At 36.7% G+C, this 17,891-nt stretch overlaps 1 protein-coding gene across 2 annotated transcripts in view; it reads right to left on the minus strand.

The window, feature by feature from the left end:
* The window catches only part of lamb2 (laminin, beta 2 (laminin S)), a 33,807-nt gene extending 16,677 nt beyond the window's left edge, over window positions 1-17,130 (minus strand). For both annotated transcript variants that reach the window (XM_026242174.1, XM_026242175.1), the window contains exons 1-7: window positions 16,919-17,130; window positions 16,702-16,769; window positions 7,016-7,185; window positions 6,777-6,912; window positions 3,429-3,502; window positions 3,168-3,356; window positions 3,025-3,088 (exon numbers count right to left, since the gene is read on the minus strand). In XM_026242174.1, the coding sequence (XP_026097959.1) occupies window positions 3,025-3,088; window positions 3,168-3,356; window positions 3,429-3,502; window positions 6,777-6,912; window positions 7,016-7,185; window positions 16,702-16,732 (664 nt within the window). In that variant the 5' untranslated portion in view covers window positions 16,733-16,769; window positions 16,919-17,130. The remainder of the gene's footprint in view (window positions 1-3,024; window positions 3,089-3,167; window positions 3,357-3,428; window positions 3,503-6,776; window positions 6,913-7,015; window positions 7,186-16,701; window positions 16,770-16,918) is intronic.
* Between the last annotated feature and the right edge of the window lie 761 nt (window positions 17,131-17,891).

A 17,891-nucleotide genomic window follows, 5' to 3' on the forward strand; every position in this document is an offset into this window, starting at 1 on the left:
GCAGGCATGCACTAGCTTTCAAAGGTTTGGTTTTTGGGAAATATTATTTTCTTTTTATTTAAGTAAAATGAATACTTTCATTTAGCATGGATTCATTAAATTGATCAAAAGTGACGGTAAATTTATTTAGGCACACTGTATGATGCCTAAATGACAATGGTTGATGGGAAAAATCAGGATCACACCAAACCATCATCAACCACACAGTCACGACCACCCAATTATGAGAACATCCTCCTACCCTTGTAAAAAAAATATCCCTGTTAGCCCGTGACCTCTGACCCCTTCTCCCCAGAGCCAATGGCCTGCTCCTCAGTGGGAGGTTGCAGTCAGTTGAGCGTGGAGGCCTTTAACAGAAGTGTGGCGGATAGATTCCTGTTACGCTTCACAGACACTCAATGAAGTGGGACTTGTGTGATTTATAAGATAAACAGTTGCAGGGAAAATCTTGGAGATGTGTGTGCGTGAGGGGCTTATATCTCAACATTAGAGATCGGCGAATGCAGCTCCCGTGCACATGCTGTTTGTTCCAGTCATGCTCTAGATGTTCAGTATAACAGAAAGTGAGAGCCACACAGAGAGTGTGAGATCAATTTATACACACTCACACTGTGTGTGACTGAGAACTCACAGCTGTATGGAAATATTTCACTGACCAGCTGAACCAGGAAGTTCCTCATCAGCATACTCTGCTAAACACACTGTGAGGGTTCTTGGGTTCGACACACACTGCGTCATCAAGGTCAAACAACATTGTTTGACCATCCAACAAAACCTTGTTCAATCTGTTTCAATTCAGTCAATTTTGTTTGTACATTAGTGCACATTTTTAATTTGTTTATTTTCCATTATTTAGCAAATCTCATTATTTAGCAAATTTTTATTTTAATTTTATAGCATGTTTTAATTTTTTTATGTTAACTTTATTAAGTTTTTAGTGATTAATTGCATCCAAAATAAAAGTTTTTCTTTAGATAATACATTTATGTATGTGAAAAAATTATAATATTCCATTTTGAGCTTACTTTATTCGCGGGGCGGGCTGAGGCGGGCCAAATAATTTCATAAAAGCGGGACCTGTGGGTTGGCTGCAACGGGTCGGGTCGGATCGGATCGGTCGGGTCGGAGTCCTGCAACGCGTCGGATACCCGCATAAAAGTGGCTGAAATGGGTGGATTTTGACATTACTAAAATTCACGGGCAGGGATGTTGGTGGATAATTAACTCCTTGCGGTCCGGTAGTAGCGCGAATGAGAAATATGTGCAATATTTTTATGTCTAAATTACCATTACACATACACAACAACGATATGACACTGACCCATCACGTCACCACCACTGTGCGACAGCGCTGTGAGAGACAGAGACTTTTCCACAGCTGGATTTGTAATTCAAGAACGGAGAACGCAACTTAAACCTGGGACTGTGGACGATATCCTTTTTCCTGCACAGTATCCTTAAGGGAAAGTAAATGCATAGTTTGTGAGCGACAGGCTCAGGTTGTATTTTTTCTTGTTGTTATTTTTTTTTTCATTAATAGGTCTATTTGCATATAGTTATAACGGATAGGGGTCACGGGTCAAATATTAACGGGTCTGGGCGGGTGCAGATTTAATTCTTATATTATCACGGGTGAAGGATCGGATCTGGTGCTGAACTTTGCAGGTACGGGCGGGTGCGGATCTCTAAAAATGGACCCATGCAGGACTCTACAGCCATCTACCAAGAGATTTTGGAGCACTTTATGCTTCCATCTGCTAGCAAGCTTTATGGAGATGCTGATTTCAGTTTGCAGCAATACTTTAGTACCTGCCCACAGTGCCAAAACCACGTCCAAGTGGTTTGCTGACCATGATATTACTGTGCTTGATTTGCCCGCCAACTCACCTGACCTGAACCTCACAGAGAATCTTTGGGGTATTGTGAAGAGAAGGATAAGTAATATCTGACAAACAACACAGAGGAGCTGAAGGCTGCCATCAAAGCATCCTGGGCTTCAACAACGCCTCAACAGTGCCACAGGCTGATCGCCTCCATACCACGCCGAACTGAAGCAGTTATTCACGCAAAAGCAGCCCAAACCAAGTATTGAGTGCATATTTAAACCTGCTTTGGAGATCTTAAACATTTCTGTTTTGTAAATCTTATTTTGATTTATCTTTGAGAAAAGATTTGAGATACTGAATTTTTTTTCCCCTAAACTGCAAGTCATAACCACAAACTCTTTAATATTTAATTTTGTGTGCAATGAATATAGGATATAAGAATGTTAGCTTTTTTAAATTAAATAAATAAAATAAATAAACTTTTCCATGATATAAATTTTTTTGAGATGCACCTGTATATACCCGTACGTGTGTGTATTTATATATACATAATAAATACACACAGCACACACACATATATTATGTAAACAAAAACTTTTATTTTGGATGCGATTAATCGTTTGACAGCACTAATAGTTTTATATTTTTCCTGCAAATTCAATGTGCATATGTGCATGCAACTCTTATGCACACACATATGAGTAAAAATGTAAAGAGTAAATCTGAAAGAGGGAAGAAGAGACAAAAGAAGTGTCTAGAGAGTATATGATATGTACTGTAGAACACATCTTGTTCATTATGTACTAAATGTCTCATCCGAAATGTTAATTCATTTATATTTAAGTTACTTCTCGGCTAACAAGTAAATGGATGAATTATTTAAATACAAAAAGTTTATTAAGATCCAGCCATTGCCTAAATAAGCTCCTGGTAACCATAGCTACTGCATTTTAACAGCAGAGATATTATTAAATAAAAAACAGCTTTTTAATTACATATATTAATGTACTTGAAATAACACCTGCAAAGCATGCTATTTGTCATATAGGAAGAAATCAGACTAAAAAAGATTTGGCTGTTACCAAGCGAAGACCTGTTCATTAAACATACAGCCTATTATAAGAAAAAGATATTTGCCAATGATGCAAAAACCTGTATTTGATTCAGTTGGAGGTTAAGTTTGTTAAGCTTCACTTACTCTGAATGTTGGGGCTGTAAGGGTCTTCGATCTGGATTGCAGGGTCAAGAACACGATAAATCACCTGAGCGGAAACGAAAGTGAAGGTCAGCAAACAAATGAACGGACAAATTAACAAAGTCTTCCAACTGAATATCTCTCACCTCTCCTTCTGTAGACGGCTCGATGTCCGAATACCTGGACTCGCAGATGACATCATCAACTTTACGAAGAGGACCAGGGGAAATTCCTGGGAAGGTGGACTCACAGTCGAAGGAGAAGTAACGGTACACCTGCCAGGTTCGGCCAAAATCTGCAGATCGCTCAATCAACATGGCCGCCGGACGGAAAGTCTGTGTACAGTATGAGGTCAGTTATGGGGTGTTTAAAAGGCGATATCTTAAATGACAAAAAAACGTTCTTACCTTAAAAGTCATGATGAGATGAGTGAAGTGAAACTCTGCCTCCAGATCCAGCTGAAGGTAAACGTCAGACTTTCCTGAGGAGAGAAGACAGTTCCACATTAATCATTTCATTTATGCTCTTTTTATTACTTTATTTTACCATTTATTTAGTTAATTATGTGGCTTTGATTTAAAACTGCAGATTTTGATTGTTACTATACTTTTGATGAAACTACACCATCATAAAACTTTTTCACACACTTATTTATTAGTTTATTAAGTTTGTCTACTAAAGAGTGGACATACATGCACCACAGACCATTTTTGTCATTTTATTTAATTTCCATTAAATTGCAAACTTTCATTTAATTGCTAGCATTTTATTGTGCCTCGCTGCATTACCATTACAAAGCTGTAACTCAGTCCACTTGTTTGACTGCTGGATTTAACCTGCATTTCATAATCAACAGCTAAACAGGAAGGAAAGGGACGCGGAGGAAAAGAGAGACAGGTTGTACCAGAGCTGAAGAGAATGAGGGGGAGAGGTCAGCGGAGGTGAAGTAGAGCACAAAAGGAAATTGACTGAATGGCTTGCTGTTTTTTCAATACATGTTTCAGTGTTTGGATGGAGGAGTAAGTCATTAAGCCTCACTCCAGAGCACTTTCCAAAGAGCCAAGACTACTCTCATGTAGCACCTGTTTTTTTCCTATAGAACAAGTGACACAGACACCATAAAGAAATATAGACATATGGCAGTTTCTACAAACAGGGTACATAATAGTGAGTGAAATAATAGTAGGGGTACATTATAGGCCCTAATATAGGCCCTTAATTTAATTTAATTTAATTTAATTTAATTTAATTTAATTTAATTTAATTTAATTTAATTTAATTTAATTTAATTTAATTTAATTTAATTTAATTTAATTTAATAATTGCTTTTTATTTCTTTATTTCTTTTCTCTTCATCAGGGCAACTTTGTAACATTGAAAAAATAATTATCAATACTTCACCTGAAAAAATAAATCATGAAAACAGCCAGTGTTGAAAATAAGACCAAGCTAAGCTGTCACTAAGTAGGGGGAAATAGTTTTGGACCAAATGTTGGTTTCTAGTTTTTGATAAAAATTTACATTTTCCTTAAATTAAGGAAAAAACTTATTTGATCGTATTCTCAAATTATGTTTTAAAGCCTTACAAAGTACACTAAATTGGACCATATGTACCATATCCATTGCCCGCTCAACAACGATATAGGGGTCATGACAGGGGTCTACTTGTGAGACACACTCCACAAGTGTTGAACAACTGATCTACTGTTCATTATACGACATTGTTACAGAAAAGTTACTGAAGCCATAGCAACCGGGAGCAAGAATAGTGACATTTCCTGTGAACACCCATAATTCATTCCCTAAAACTAAGAAGACACACAGGGGTTTTACTCTCTTTAACTATAAAAGAACTCTTAAGATGTAAAGAGGTATTGTTTTGGATAAAATGACAAATAAGATCTAAATATAATTTCAGCTCATCAGCCATAAGTGCCTCAAGCTTATTTGTAACTGTAGCTTGCCAAGCTAAAAGCTAAAGTTAAGTGCAGACCATAAGCTACTAACAAAAAGAATCCATAAAAACAGTGCACAGTGTTCTTATTATGAAGGGCATTTTTTTTTTTTTTTTTTTTTTTTTTTTTACAGGCGTTATACCTGTATTTTAATGTAAAATGCTAACATAAAGTTCTTTAAAAATGTATGGATAATGTCTTGGCAGAAAATGACCAGTACATTTCCAGTTATTTTTTTGATGTTTTAATGTTTTAATGTAATTAATAAATGTTTTACAGTAGGGGGCAATACTGAGAGTTAAATAGCTATATTGAGGGCACAATACAATGTGACATGAAAAAAAAAACATTTTCATTTATCTCATTATACTGCTACTTGTTGGAAAAAGTGAATTGTTACTGAAGATAACTAGATCAGATAACTACGGATAACAGTCATGCTTTGGAAAATGCAGTTAAGTTAGCATAGTCACTATTTTTAGTTACTTCCCAACACCCAAAACTGCAGCCCACAAGTGCATGTAGCACAGTAATCAAATGCTATGAGTGAATTAGGTTCAGGTATTAGCCTGCAGCTTTTTATTGACCTCTTCAAGTTTTCTGTCCTTCCATCTTTTTTCTCTTCCATGTTCTGCTCTATTAGAGTTTTGTTTCCCTCTTTCATTCTCTCTATGTGTATGCCAGCAGCAGGCCATGGCTGTAATTATCTGTAATACTGAAGGGTTTAGGGAGTGTGTGTCAGGGTGAGCCTGGACATCTGAGCCAAGTCAACTAACAGCCTTCCTAAAAGTTTTCTACTTTAATATACTTTAAAAAAGAAATTATAAAACAGAACTCCAGTCTTTAGTTTCACATGATCCTTCAGACATTTGGTTATCAGGAAACATTTCTTTTTATTATCTATGTTGAAAAAGTTGTGCTGCTTAATATTTCTGCAGAAACTATAATACATTTTATTTCAGGATTCTTTTATTAAAAGAGAGTTTGAAACAAAAATGTTTTACATCATAAATGTCTACATCATATTAGATAAACTTTTAATTTGTATTTTTTTTTACTAAACCGGTAACACTTCAGAATAGGTGTCATTTTTAACTATTAACCACGACATTTCTCTCAATAAATTCTTAATTTGCTGCTTATTAATAGTTAGTAAGGTAGTTGTTAGGTTTAGGTTTTGGGTAAGATTAGGGATGTAGAATAAGGTCAAGTAGAATAAAGCATTAATATGTTCTTAATTAGCACTAATACATGGCTAATATTCTAGTAATATGCATGTTAATAAGCAACTAATAGGTGTTACCTATTCTAAAGTGTTACCACTAAATCTTACTGAACCCAAATTCTGAGCAATAGTGCACATTAAAACATTATTCATAAATATATATTTATAGTGATTTACCCCAGCACTTGGCTTCATTCTGAGTGGATGTATCTCTCTCCCTCAGCCTCTGTGTTATTAATAGTTGCCCTAAACATCAACTTTCTAATAATACATGTGAATCGTTTCCAGTCCTTGCCAAGCAGCTGGGTTTGGAGGGCTCAGAGAGGCAATCAAATTTCCTGGCAACATATTACTCTACATTTGACCAATGAAACCAAACGGATGTGTGGATTTCCATCAAAACATCACTGAAGCTGCAGATTAGCACATATGGTATTTTACATGCATTAATTAATAGTTGGCTGAGGTTGAGCTGTGGTGGATATGTATATCCAACTCTGACCTATTTCTGTGTCTTATAAAATATAAAAAGCCTAAAAAACTGTAGTTGATTATGGACGTTCTTGCTCTCTCACCATTCTCAGACTGCCACCAGGACTTCTTGCGGTGTGCTTTGAAGGTGGTGATGACATTCTCAATGCGGTGACTCATGAGGTTGGTATTAGGATCATAAGGTCGCCGTGAATCACAGTGGAAACAGTTCTTCTCTTCCTAAATAAGGTCAAGGGTCAAAAATGAAAAGGATCAGCTCTTCACAAAAATAGTGTGTGTATAAATGTGTCTCACTGTCGGTGAGAACTGGGGTTTGCTCTACCTGCAGATGGCTGACAATGCAGTAGGGTTCTCTCCTCCGCAGGCCACAGGTGGATGAAGCTTTCAAGTTCGTCTCTCGACCCACCAAAAGGTCACCAGTCGCAGGGTAACAGCTTCCATGGGCACAACCGTGGGCAAAATCAGGCTCCTGTGCGCTGGCCGCTGACAGGACTTTCAAGAAAGAAATATACATGATGAGAAAAACATGATTGTATTTTTAATGCTGTTCAAATAAAACCTTCAGTTTTTAGTGTAAAAGAAGAAAAAATTAACATGCAATTTTTGTTCTTTTGCCAGTTTGGCCAACCAGAACTCAAGCAATTTTCCATTCATGCTCAGCAAAGGCCAAGTTTCCACAAAAAGTCCCTTTAGGCTGTGGTGGTGAGAAACAGCATCGCTGTCTTAGTATGATGGGAAATTAACTTATTCAGTAATGCCAAATTATACAAAATCATGAATATTGTGGTTTTCTTTTATAATATATATATATATATATATATATATATATATATATATATATATATATATATATATATAGATAGATAGATAGATAGATAGATAGATAGATAGATAGATAGATAGATAGATAGATAGATACAGTATATACAGTGGTGGCCAACATTTTTAGAACACTAGTATTTTCACCAATACTAGTTTTCTAATAATTTGGCACACACACATATATATATATATATATATATATATATATATATATATATATATATATATATATATATATTAATGCTGTCAATGGATAAAAAAAACTAATTAGCTGTATTTTTTTAGAAAATGAATAGTGATTAATCCCACCTAATGTTTAAGTTTTTAATAGTACTACTTTTATATTGCAATAATTTTATAATAAAGTTTGTGAGACAGACAAAGACAGCACTTACGAGATTTCAAGTATCAGAATAACCTTTAACAACACCCAACAGCTGCTAAACATTCCTGCCAGTGTCCCAAAAAACCCTGTGTGATGATGATGTTGAGATTTCCAGCAAAGAAAGCTGGGACTGCTTCAGACAGGTGCTGTGATACACACATACATTAAAAAGTGCATAATTGGTCTTGATGGATTTCTAGCTTTTAACCTCAGAAATTAAATGTAAACTAACACACAAAGAGAATTAGGAAATCGTCACATGAATGGACTTGAAGAGCCTGGGAAAACTCTTGTTTACAGCATTTATCCATTAGAGATCAGTGTCGTCAACACAAGACAGCTGCGTCTGTCTGGCACCATACCATCTCTCACCCGTCTGCCACCAGATACACACACACACACACACACACATCCACATACAGCAACACACCCACCTGGAGCCAAACTCCAAAATAAAGCCTTACAGTAAACTGCAGGAACTGATGGGAAAATGCCTCAAAAATTATGAAATGAAACTCAAGGGACAACCATGTCAAGTCCAGATACACTAAATTCAATTACTGAGCAATGACAAATCTGGTGCTGGTATTGCATTTAATCTTTCTGGCAGTGTGTTGAACCACAAAACAGTGAGAAAGTGGACAGGAGCTGAGTTATGGGAAGCAAAGACTTTAATGTGAGTGAGAGGCAGAGGAGTTTGCCTGTTAAAGGGATAGCTCACCCAAAAATCCTGTCATCATTTACTCACCCTCATGTTGTTTAAACCTGCATGACTTTTTGAAAAATGTCTCAGTGATATCTCAGTCATCAATGGAAGTGAATGGGGTCCAGTGTTGTTTTGGACCCCACGGACTTACACTGTATAGAAACAAATAATTTGGTCTTCCATACAGGTTTGGAACAACATAAAGATATGTAAATGATGACAGGATTTTTGAGTAAACTGTCCTTTTAAATATTCTTGGCTATACAAGATCAACAGGTGGCAAGAGCAAAATAAAGAAAAAATGGAAGAAGAAACATTCACTTATGGAATTGACAAGTGGAAATATTTTCTCATTTAGTTGCCACTTAATAGTTTAGTTGCTTAATGATATTAAATGGTGACAGCGAGAACAGAGAGTCCATACTGTTGTTGTATTTTTATGATGGTCAAACCAAGTTTCATACTATGTCTGAGGGTTTCTTTGAGAAAGCTGCCCCTCAGTCAGCGTGTGTGCCACTCTCTGCTCTCCCCTTACATGGTCAAGCTCTCAGGAATGTGGGAGGACAACTGGCAAGGCAGAATACCTCAGAGCTAACAAAGACCTGCTGTTGCTTTACTGTACTGGCTGAAGAGATCGCAAATTAAAGACCCTGCAGCCAAGGTTGCTGTTTCAGAAATACATCAAATCTATACCATTATTGTACATTATACAGAATGTACTGATTACAATCAATGTATACTGTGAAATGAAATTAAAGACCCTTAACTTTTGATAGACAGGCGTATTGGATGGATAAGATGGATAAAGACAGACAGACAGACAGAAAAGCAGACAGACAGACAGATAGATAGATAGATTAGACAAATTGATAGATAGATAAATGACTAGACAGAGTGAGAAACACACAGACAGACATATATGGAGAGACAGGTCAATAGACAGACAAAAACACAGACATTCAAAACAGGCTCAAGGACCGTGTCAGAGACGGTGAATGTGAATCTTAATAAAATGATAAGAGGAGTTTGTCTAGACAGTTTTAAAGAAGTTTCCATGGATATAGGAATATGTTGTCTTTGTCAAACCCACTTAAATATTCTAAAGTCTGTAACAGCGTCAGCGTCGGCTGATATATTTTTCTAGCAGTGAATAAGGGGGGTCTGCTATGGGGGCTGTGCTGTGGTCCAGACAAGGCTCACTGACTCAGAATAGACAAACTCAGTCTCAGTGGGGTATAGTGCAGCCTGGTGTAGGGCAGAGTGTGTTATCTATATCTCTGAAAACACAGCCACACTGATTGTGGAACGACCATATCCCATGATGCTCTCTGGTGTCCTGTTTGGACTGTCTGAGCTAATCTCCTAGAAAGACCCAGAGGATGAAACAAACAGAAGGCTACTCTTTCGCTGTCTTTCCCCTCTCTCAAACACCTTTTTTCTTCTGTAGGTCTAATAACCCTCTTCTTTTATCTGTTGTCTTCAGTTTCTGCTGGTCAGGGTTAGGCTCAGTGTGCCAGGCAGGGATAATCACAGCTGGGACTGTCCGCTTTGTTCAAGAGCTCCACTTTTTTCATCCTCTTGCATTTCTGCCCCTCTCAGCTTTCATAGGGAGATTGTTCCCAACCAGGGAAGGCAAAGAATCACCTCCTTGTGCCTGGTTCTAACCCCAGAGAGCCATTTTAATCCCGGGGACTGTTCATTTGACGAGAGGGGAAAAAGTGACACTAACATGGCACATTCTTCAGCAGCTGAGTGACAGAAAGCAGCCGGTCACTTCCTAAATAGTACATCAAGAAGCACGGACGCCACTCTGAAACATTTTTTTGAGCAGGTCTCAATACTATTTATATACTCACAATAGCAGAACAGCCACTACACAAACTACCAAGGACATGCCAACAGCAAATACCATTTTAGATTTAAAATCTTTGTAATCAGCATTTCCTCTGCTTTCTTCTGACATACAGATCTTCCTCGACTCATTTGTACACCTGTTTTCAGAATGTAGAAAATGTTATCTCTAGGGGAGGGGAACAGATTTGACCAGGGACGAATGGATGGATGGACGGAAGCCACTATTCCTAAATACGTGCCACCCTTACAGACCCTCTGACCCTCTGTGTGACAAAACTTCACCCCCAGATCTGCACACAAGGTCTCGAGGATCACTATATGTATGAGTGATATGGTACATGCTAAGGATGAAACCCAAAAGATTGAGAAACATAAAAGTTATTGAAAATGTCACTTGAACAATTTATTGTACCCTTGCTGAAAAAAATAAAACATTTCTTGCAAAAAAACAAAACTTTGAATGGTAGTGTCTATAGAAGTTAACTTCCGGTCTGTGTTGTGTATATCGGTCTGGCTGCGGTGCCATCTACAAACGCAGTTAAAGTCAAGGTGATGAGTAGACTGAAGTTGGGCTCAGGTGGTTGTGCTGCGGGATGTGTTTCCCATACATTTATTTATTTTTGGAGATTCGCCACAATTTTAAAACTGATCGATTTTCAAAAAGGCTTCGTTAAATAAACATGAGTAAAGTAACATTACGTAACGTACTGCACGTTTAATAATAATTCCTTACATTTATGTTTAAATATCAAAACGAGGCACGGGTGTTTTTATATCGCTGTATTTCTGAAAGAAGACTTGCATGTTATATGCGTGATAAAGCAGCATGTGAGCGTAGCTCTGCTTCGTTTACAGCTGTAACTGGGGAAACCTCTATTTCTCGCGCTTTAAAACATCTCCTGCTGGCAAATAATGAATTAGCATTTTCATTAAGTCCGCCTGATCCACACAGAAAACACATTTTGTTTGTTATCAAAAAATATCTACTCTAGAGGGACTTGGCTGTTGTTATTGATTCTATTTGGAGTCTACCGGAAGTTAAGTTAGGTCCACAAAAGCGCTCACGCACATTAACGTTTGTTTATGTTGATGCCGTTGAAACCGTCTATATACTGAGAAATAATAATATATAATGGATCTATTATATTAATATATTTGATACTTTTTAAACATGATTTAGGGAGTAGGTTTTAATCTACAAATCGATACATCTTCAATGCAAAGATGTTCTTACATTTTTAGGTGTGGCTTGAGTTTTTCAGTAATTTTTTGGCCTCTGTGTGAAACAAGGGCAGACAGGTAGACAACAGTGGACATGAGCATAGCTTTTAGGTGTGACAGTGAAATGACCACTGTTTCCTCACAGTCCTGACCGCTGTCACAGCCTCAGCTACACATGACAGTAATGATGATGCAGCATTGAGATGCCCTTGTGGGCAAATGTGAAATATAGAGAATACATGTGGATGCAGGATATTGCTGCTGCTTTTGTCACTCCCTTTCCACTGAGTTTATTTTGGCACTGTGAGTCTAGTTAGTCTGACGAGAGGTGTCTGCTATTTGGAGCCCACTGCCCAGTCTCAAAGTCTGCTCTCTCTCCTCTAACCCTGGTGCTATTTCCAGCTCTTGTCATATCTAGCTCCTCTCCGGTCACGCATCCACATACACCCCTCCAGATGCCCCATGCTATGGCTCCTTCTCTGACCGAAACAGCTACAGCACTGATAGATCCATTCACACCATCATACAAATGCACATGCTGTGTAATACTGGTTGAGAGTAGTTACGCAAAAATGAGAGTAATCATGCCTGGTTATAATTCAAATTTAACATTAACCTAGATCATAAATGTTGTATTATAAATGCATTAACTAAGGTTAATAAATGTAACCTTATTGTGAAGTATTAGTAAATTCTAAGTCGAAATGGTGAAAGTTTGTGGAGTGGTTCCAGCTTGTTAAAGAGGATGTTCTGTGGGCAGGTCCTCTGGGGAAAACAGGTACAGCTGAGCATGAATTATAATGTGCTGCACACATTCCCTCGACCTGCACGAGAGATGAGATCATTCTTCATTCCCCTCAGGACTGTCTGTTAAAACACTCATATACTGACAGTCACATATGGAGGTATATACAGCTGTGACACACACGTCCACATCTGGAGTAAGCATGAAGTATGACAGGATTCAGGAAAAGGTCAAAGGACCGAGAACGTATGCGAAATGTTAAAGAATGTGAGAAAAGTGATTCAATCTGTGAACAAATCATTCCTTTGAGTCAAATCTTTTCAGTGAGTTCAGACCACAAATCCATCCTGACTGATTTGTTCAGAAGAAAAACGAGCCTATCCTTTTTAAAGCATAGTGACCAGAAGAAACATTTTTGAACAGATTTTTTTTTATTTGATGAAACTATTCTTTTAACAACAGAACTTTTTTCTTCATTTTCTCACTAACATTGCCGCATGTTTTTGATATGCAATCCAACTGCTCGCTCTCTCTACAATCTTCTTCCCTAAGGCAGAAATCTTATTCGGCTCGACTCATATAAACAGACGTATTTCTTCCCCTTTCATTTCACCACCTCTCCACCCCCTGTATTCGTCCTTTCTTCTATTTTCCCTCCTCCGCCACCTCAAAGCTCTAACAGAGGATTGTGTTGCCCCATTGTTCTGCGGTGTTCGGCAGCGACAGTATTCAGGCGACTCTATGGATCACAGTCACTGGCCTCTACCTGTGTCCCCACCACACAGCTATTCACTGGGGGACCTGTGATCCCAGCACACATCAGAGGAATGAAAGAAATCACAAGGCAAACAAGCAGAAGAAAGAGACTGAAAGTAGGAGAGTCAAAAGGGATTTCTGCCGTTTCCTCTCCTCCATCGCACCAAAGCATTGCCTTGATGAAACTTATGAACAAAGGTTCCTTACAGCTTTTCATGTTCTTTTTATCAAGGCTTTCTTTTTATTTCATGTTTTTTTTCTCTTTCTTTCTGAAAAAGAAAATAACAGCTTAATTGGATTATTTCATGATTTTTATGGAGAAAGACTATGATTGAATTTTAGGGTCTTAGAAGACCTTTAATGCTAGTTGGACACAGCTATTGAAAATCTAATAATAAATGTGATGTGTTGAAGGTAAATATAAGTTATAATTTCAAAAGGAATACATTTTTGCTTATAAAAATGAATATACTGGATGGGAAAGAGGTGCTTTACAGTAAAAATCACCTGTTGGCATGGGGCCAGTGTGAATTAATTTCTGCTTCAAATTTCAAAATTATACTATCTCATTTAGATTAAAAAATTCTCATGTTGCATGTATTCAGCATCTTTCTTTGGATCATGATTACAATGCAGTGGTTGTTTCTAATTTTAAATGGAAAGAACATAGACAAAGCCTTATTTTGTTTATATGAAGAGATTAATTTTATTTGCATTACTTATTTATTTGATTTTGGGCTTGTTTTAAAATTTCTGTTTAGTTTTGTTATTTACATTTACATTATATTAAAATTTTGGCATTTAGCAGACGCTTTTATCCTAAGTATGAGGACAATAGAAACAATCAAAACCAACAAAAGAGCATTAATTTGCAATTGCTATAATATTAGTATATTATTATAGTTTTATATTTCAATTTCACAAAGTAACGTGCAACATTTTATCCAAGCAATAATAAAAGGACACATTTAATTAATAATATGTCAAATCTAACTGTGTAAAAACGAAAATCATGAATCAAATCGAATCGTGAAATCAAAACAGTGAATCGAATCGTGAGTTGAGTGAATCGTTACATCCCTGATTAAGAGGGAGCCGTGACTGTCTGAGAACAATGTTGTCAGAGTCACAGAATCTGCTAACAGTTCAAAGGCCTTTAAAATGAAACTCAGACATGCAGGCAGCAGATGGTAGATGTGACAGGAACTAAATAAGAGCATCTCCTCATCGGCTGTCTGCCTCCCACAAGCCTGCTACTTTCATTAGAGCCTCACCAAAAATAACACTCCCACTGCTCTGCCTCCAACACCTCCACATTCTCTCCAGCGTTATCAATCCTCGCAGACACAGAGGCTCCTGTTGAGCCCTGCAGCACATCACCTACACAAAACTTACAGCGGAGGACAGCTGGACAGTAACACCCGGTAACACTAAATGATAAAGAAAGATATGGAAAACTGTAAATGTACTGAGGTGACAGTATTTAATGAGCAAGGTCAGTGGTATAAATGGCAATTTCTCAGTCCAGACTGTAACTCTTAGCAGTATATGTACAAAACAAACCTGGAATATAACCTTGTAGTCTCTTTAAAAGGCACTATTTATAAAATGCTCCTTTATATTTTAAAATGAAAAAGTGTAATGTAACTCAAACACTCCTTCCAAGCCCAAAAGGCCAATTTATTTAAACTAAACAGCAAATATATATACATTGAAGTAATAAAGAGATATATAGGGATATATATGAATATATATAAATATATACATATGAAGTAATAAGGAGAAGACTAGAGAATTAACACCAGAATAATGAAAAATAACAGTAAAATGTGTACTTTAAGACTAAAACAGGGTTCACAATTATTTGCAAATTATTACATACTTTGATTCAAATAACTGATACAACTTTTAGCCTACTAAATGTAATGCATCAAAATTGACTATCAAATGAACTATTTTGATAAGCTCGTGTAAATGCGCTATTGAGAATGAATTTACTAGAATTTATCAATTTAACTGAATTTGTTATTTCTAATCACAAACCCACTGAAGGTCCCACTGAATATCCCTAATGTCAAACTCCAAGTTGCAATACCATGGATTAAAGGAAGAAAGGGCAGAGAAAAGGAATGTGAAGCTCAGTATAACCGACTGGACAGATTTAGTGTCTCATATCCAAAAGGTGTGCTTAATTCATCAAAGAACAAGTAATCAAGGATGAAACAAACTCAAGGAGTGAAAAACTGTCATTTACTAATCCAACACACATGGCCTCGCTGTAACCTGCTGACCTCTTGTTTCCCTTTTAGTATGCCCATACATTTCTTTCAGCTTTTACTAGACAGACAGAGGAAATAAGCAAATAAGCTAATTAGGTGCTGGAGAGGGGTAATAACATTGTCTGGAGAACTTTGAGACATAGTCTCCCTTCAGACTGGGTTTTAGTGTGGAGCATCACAAGTCAACTGAACTGTCTACTGAGACGTCGACAGAACAGACTTCAGCTATACAGTATAAGCAGGTGCAAGTGATTCATGGGCCTTGTGTGGGGTCAGGCTCAAAAACATGATTATTCTTGGCCGTACACATTTAAATGCAAGAAATGTATGAGTTCCTACATATATAATGTAAGAGAGGTATAAGATAAGGTTAAGACTCGTGGCAGTCTTCTGCACTTGAAAAATATGAAACATGTGCAGATCAAAATAAATTGGTAATGTAAAACTGAATATGGAAGAGATTTAATAAGATGGATAGATAGATGATATTATATAGAACTTATATATGTGTGACCCTGGACCATGAAACCAGTCATAAGGGCAAGTATGGGAAATTATTATAAGTTTTTTAATAAATAAAAGCTTTCCATTGTTGTATGGTTTGTTAGTACAGGACAATATTTGGCTGAGATACAATTATTTGATATCTGGAATCTGAGGGTGCAGAAATATCTAAATATTGAGAAAATTGCCTTTAAATGTGTTCAAGTCATAAGCAATTCATATTATTAATAAAAAAATAAGTTTTAATATATTTACGTTAGGAAATTTTCTAATTATCTTCATGGAACATGAATTTTACTTAATAATCCAATTTTCTTTTCTTTTTTTTTTGTCAAAAACCAATAATTTTGACCCATACAATGTATTGTTGGCCATTGCTACAAATATAACTTTGCTTCTTATGAGTGGTTTTGTGCTCCAGGGTCACATTTAATAAATAAAACTTATAATTATTGTGTGTGTGTGTGTGTGTGTTTGTGTGTCAGTATGATAAACTTCGTCTCTAAAAAGGTGCATGGAATAGGCAGAGAGAATTGCCCCGTAACAACAACAAAAATTGTTTCATAATGTACAAAATATATTTACATACTTTATAAATTACACTAAGTGGTTGCTAATAATACATTAAGATTAAACATAAGATATTAAGAATAATAACTACATGAATAAATATTGAGTCTTGCTCTAATAACAGCACATAGACATGATAGGATTTTGTGATTCATGATACACTTACCACAGATGAACAGTAAGGGAAGCGCGCGCATGGCTTTATGATGAGTTCCCTTCAACTGCCGCGCGCCTCTGAAATATGAAAATCACTAATGAGCTGTCACACAACTTCAGCTTATCAAATATATAACTACTAGACAAAGTGTACTGTCATATAAAACATTCAGTAATAAAACACAAACATAGGCATGTATTAACTAATGCTGGAAGCGCGTACTCACGTTTAATGTGATTTTATCGTCGGTCAAGCTGTTCTTTAAACCATTGAGACTTTGAGAGCTATCACAGTCAGACGGACTTTTCTCAAGTCCTGTTACAGCCGTGGAAATGACCGATGGAAATCACGAACTGGATTAAATTGATGTCCGAGAAAGGTAAAGCGACACAGTCCTCAGGCAACGCCACACGGAGTCATTTAGGAAAAATAATCCACCTCTTATTTTCCGGAGCGCCCACATGAACGCGCGTAGTCGAACAGGAATGCGCGCGCTCCTGACTCTCTTAATAACAAGTATAGTGTAATATCCACTTAAATTTGACACTATACAATATTATTTTAATAGATGTAGGTTGAGGAAAGCTTCATTGTCGTTAAAGCAACAATTTCTATATTTATGCCAATAACTAATTAAAGACTTTCATGTTAAACATTGTCTGGTTATGTGAATACAACTCATAAAATGGCTTTATTGTTAATTTATTTTAACCAGGTTTTTCCAAACCAGATTTAGAGACCCCCAAAATAAAAATAAAAAGCTAGATTTTGTCAGCAAGGCTTTATAATCACTTTATTTAAACTCTAAAAATGTTTAATTCATAATATACTGCCTATAAGATCATTAACATTTAATGAAATATAATATTTTTGACAACACACAACACAAAGCCCTGGGTTAAAACCCTGTCTCTAAACTAAACAGCATGCTGACAAAACATACCCACCACTAAATATATATTTTTGTGTCTATTCGTTGTAGTCATAACAGTATATATGTACATTATAGTACAGAACTATTGGGAGAAGACAGTCAAACATATGATGTGAAACAAATATGTGATTCAGTGGTATGATATGAATCAAGGCTCAGGGTCAGCTAAAGCCACTGATCCAAACACAGACAGGATTACTCCACAGAAATGAACAGACACAGGAAGGATGATGCAGAGACAGAAAAGCCAATATGCACAACTTTA

Source organism: Carassius auratus, unplaced genomic scaffold, assembly GCF_003368295.1.
Source record: "Carassius auratus strain Wakin unplaced genomic scaffold, ASM336829v1 scaf_tig00000876, whole genome shotgun sequence".
In the NCBI taxonomy this organism is placed as follows: domain Eukaryota; kingdom Metazoa; phylum Chordata; class Actinopteri; order Cypriniformes; family Cyprinidae; genus Carassius; species Carassius auratus.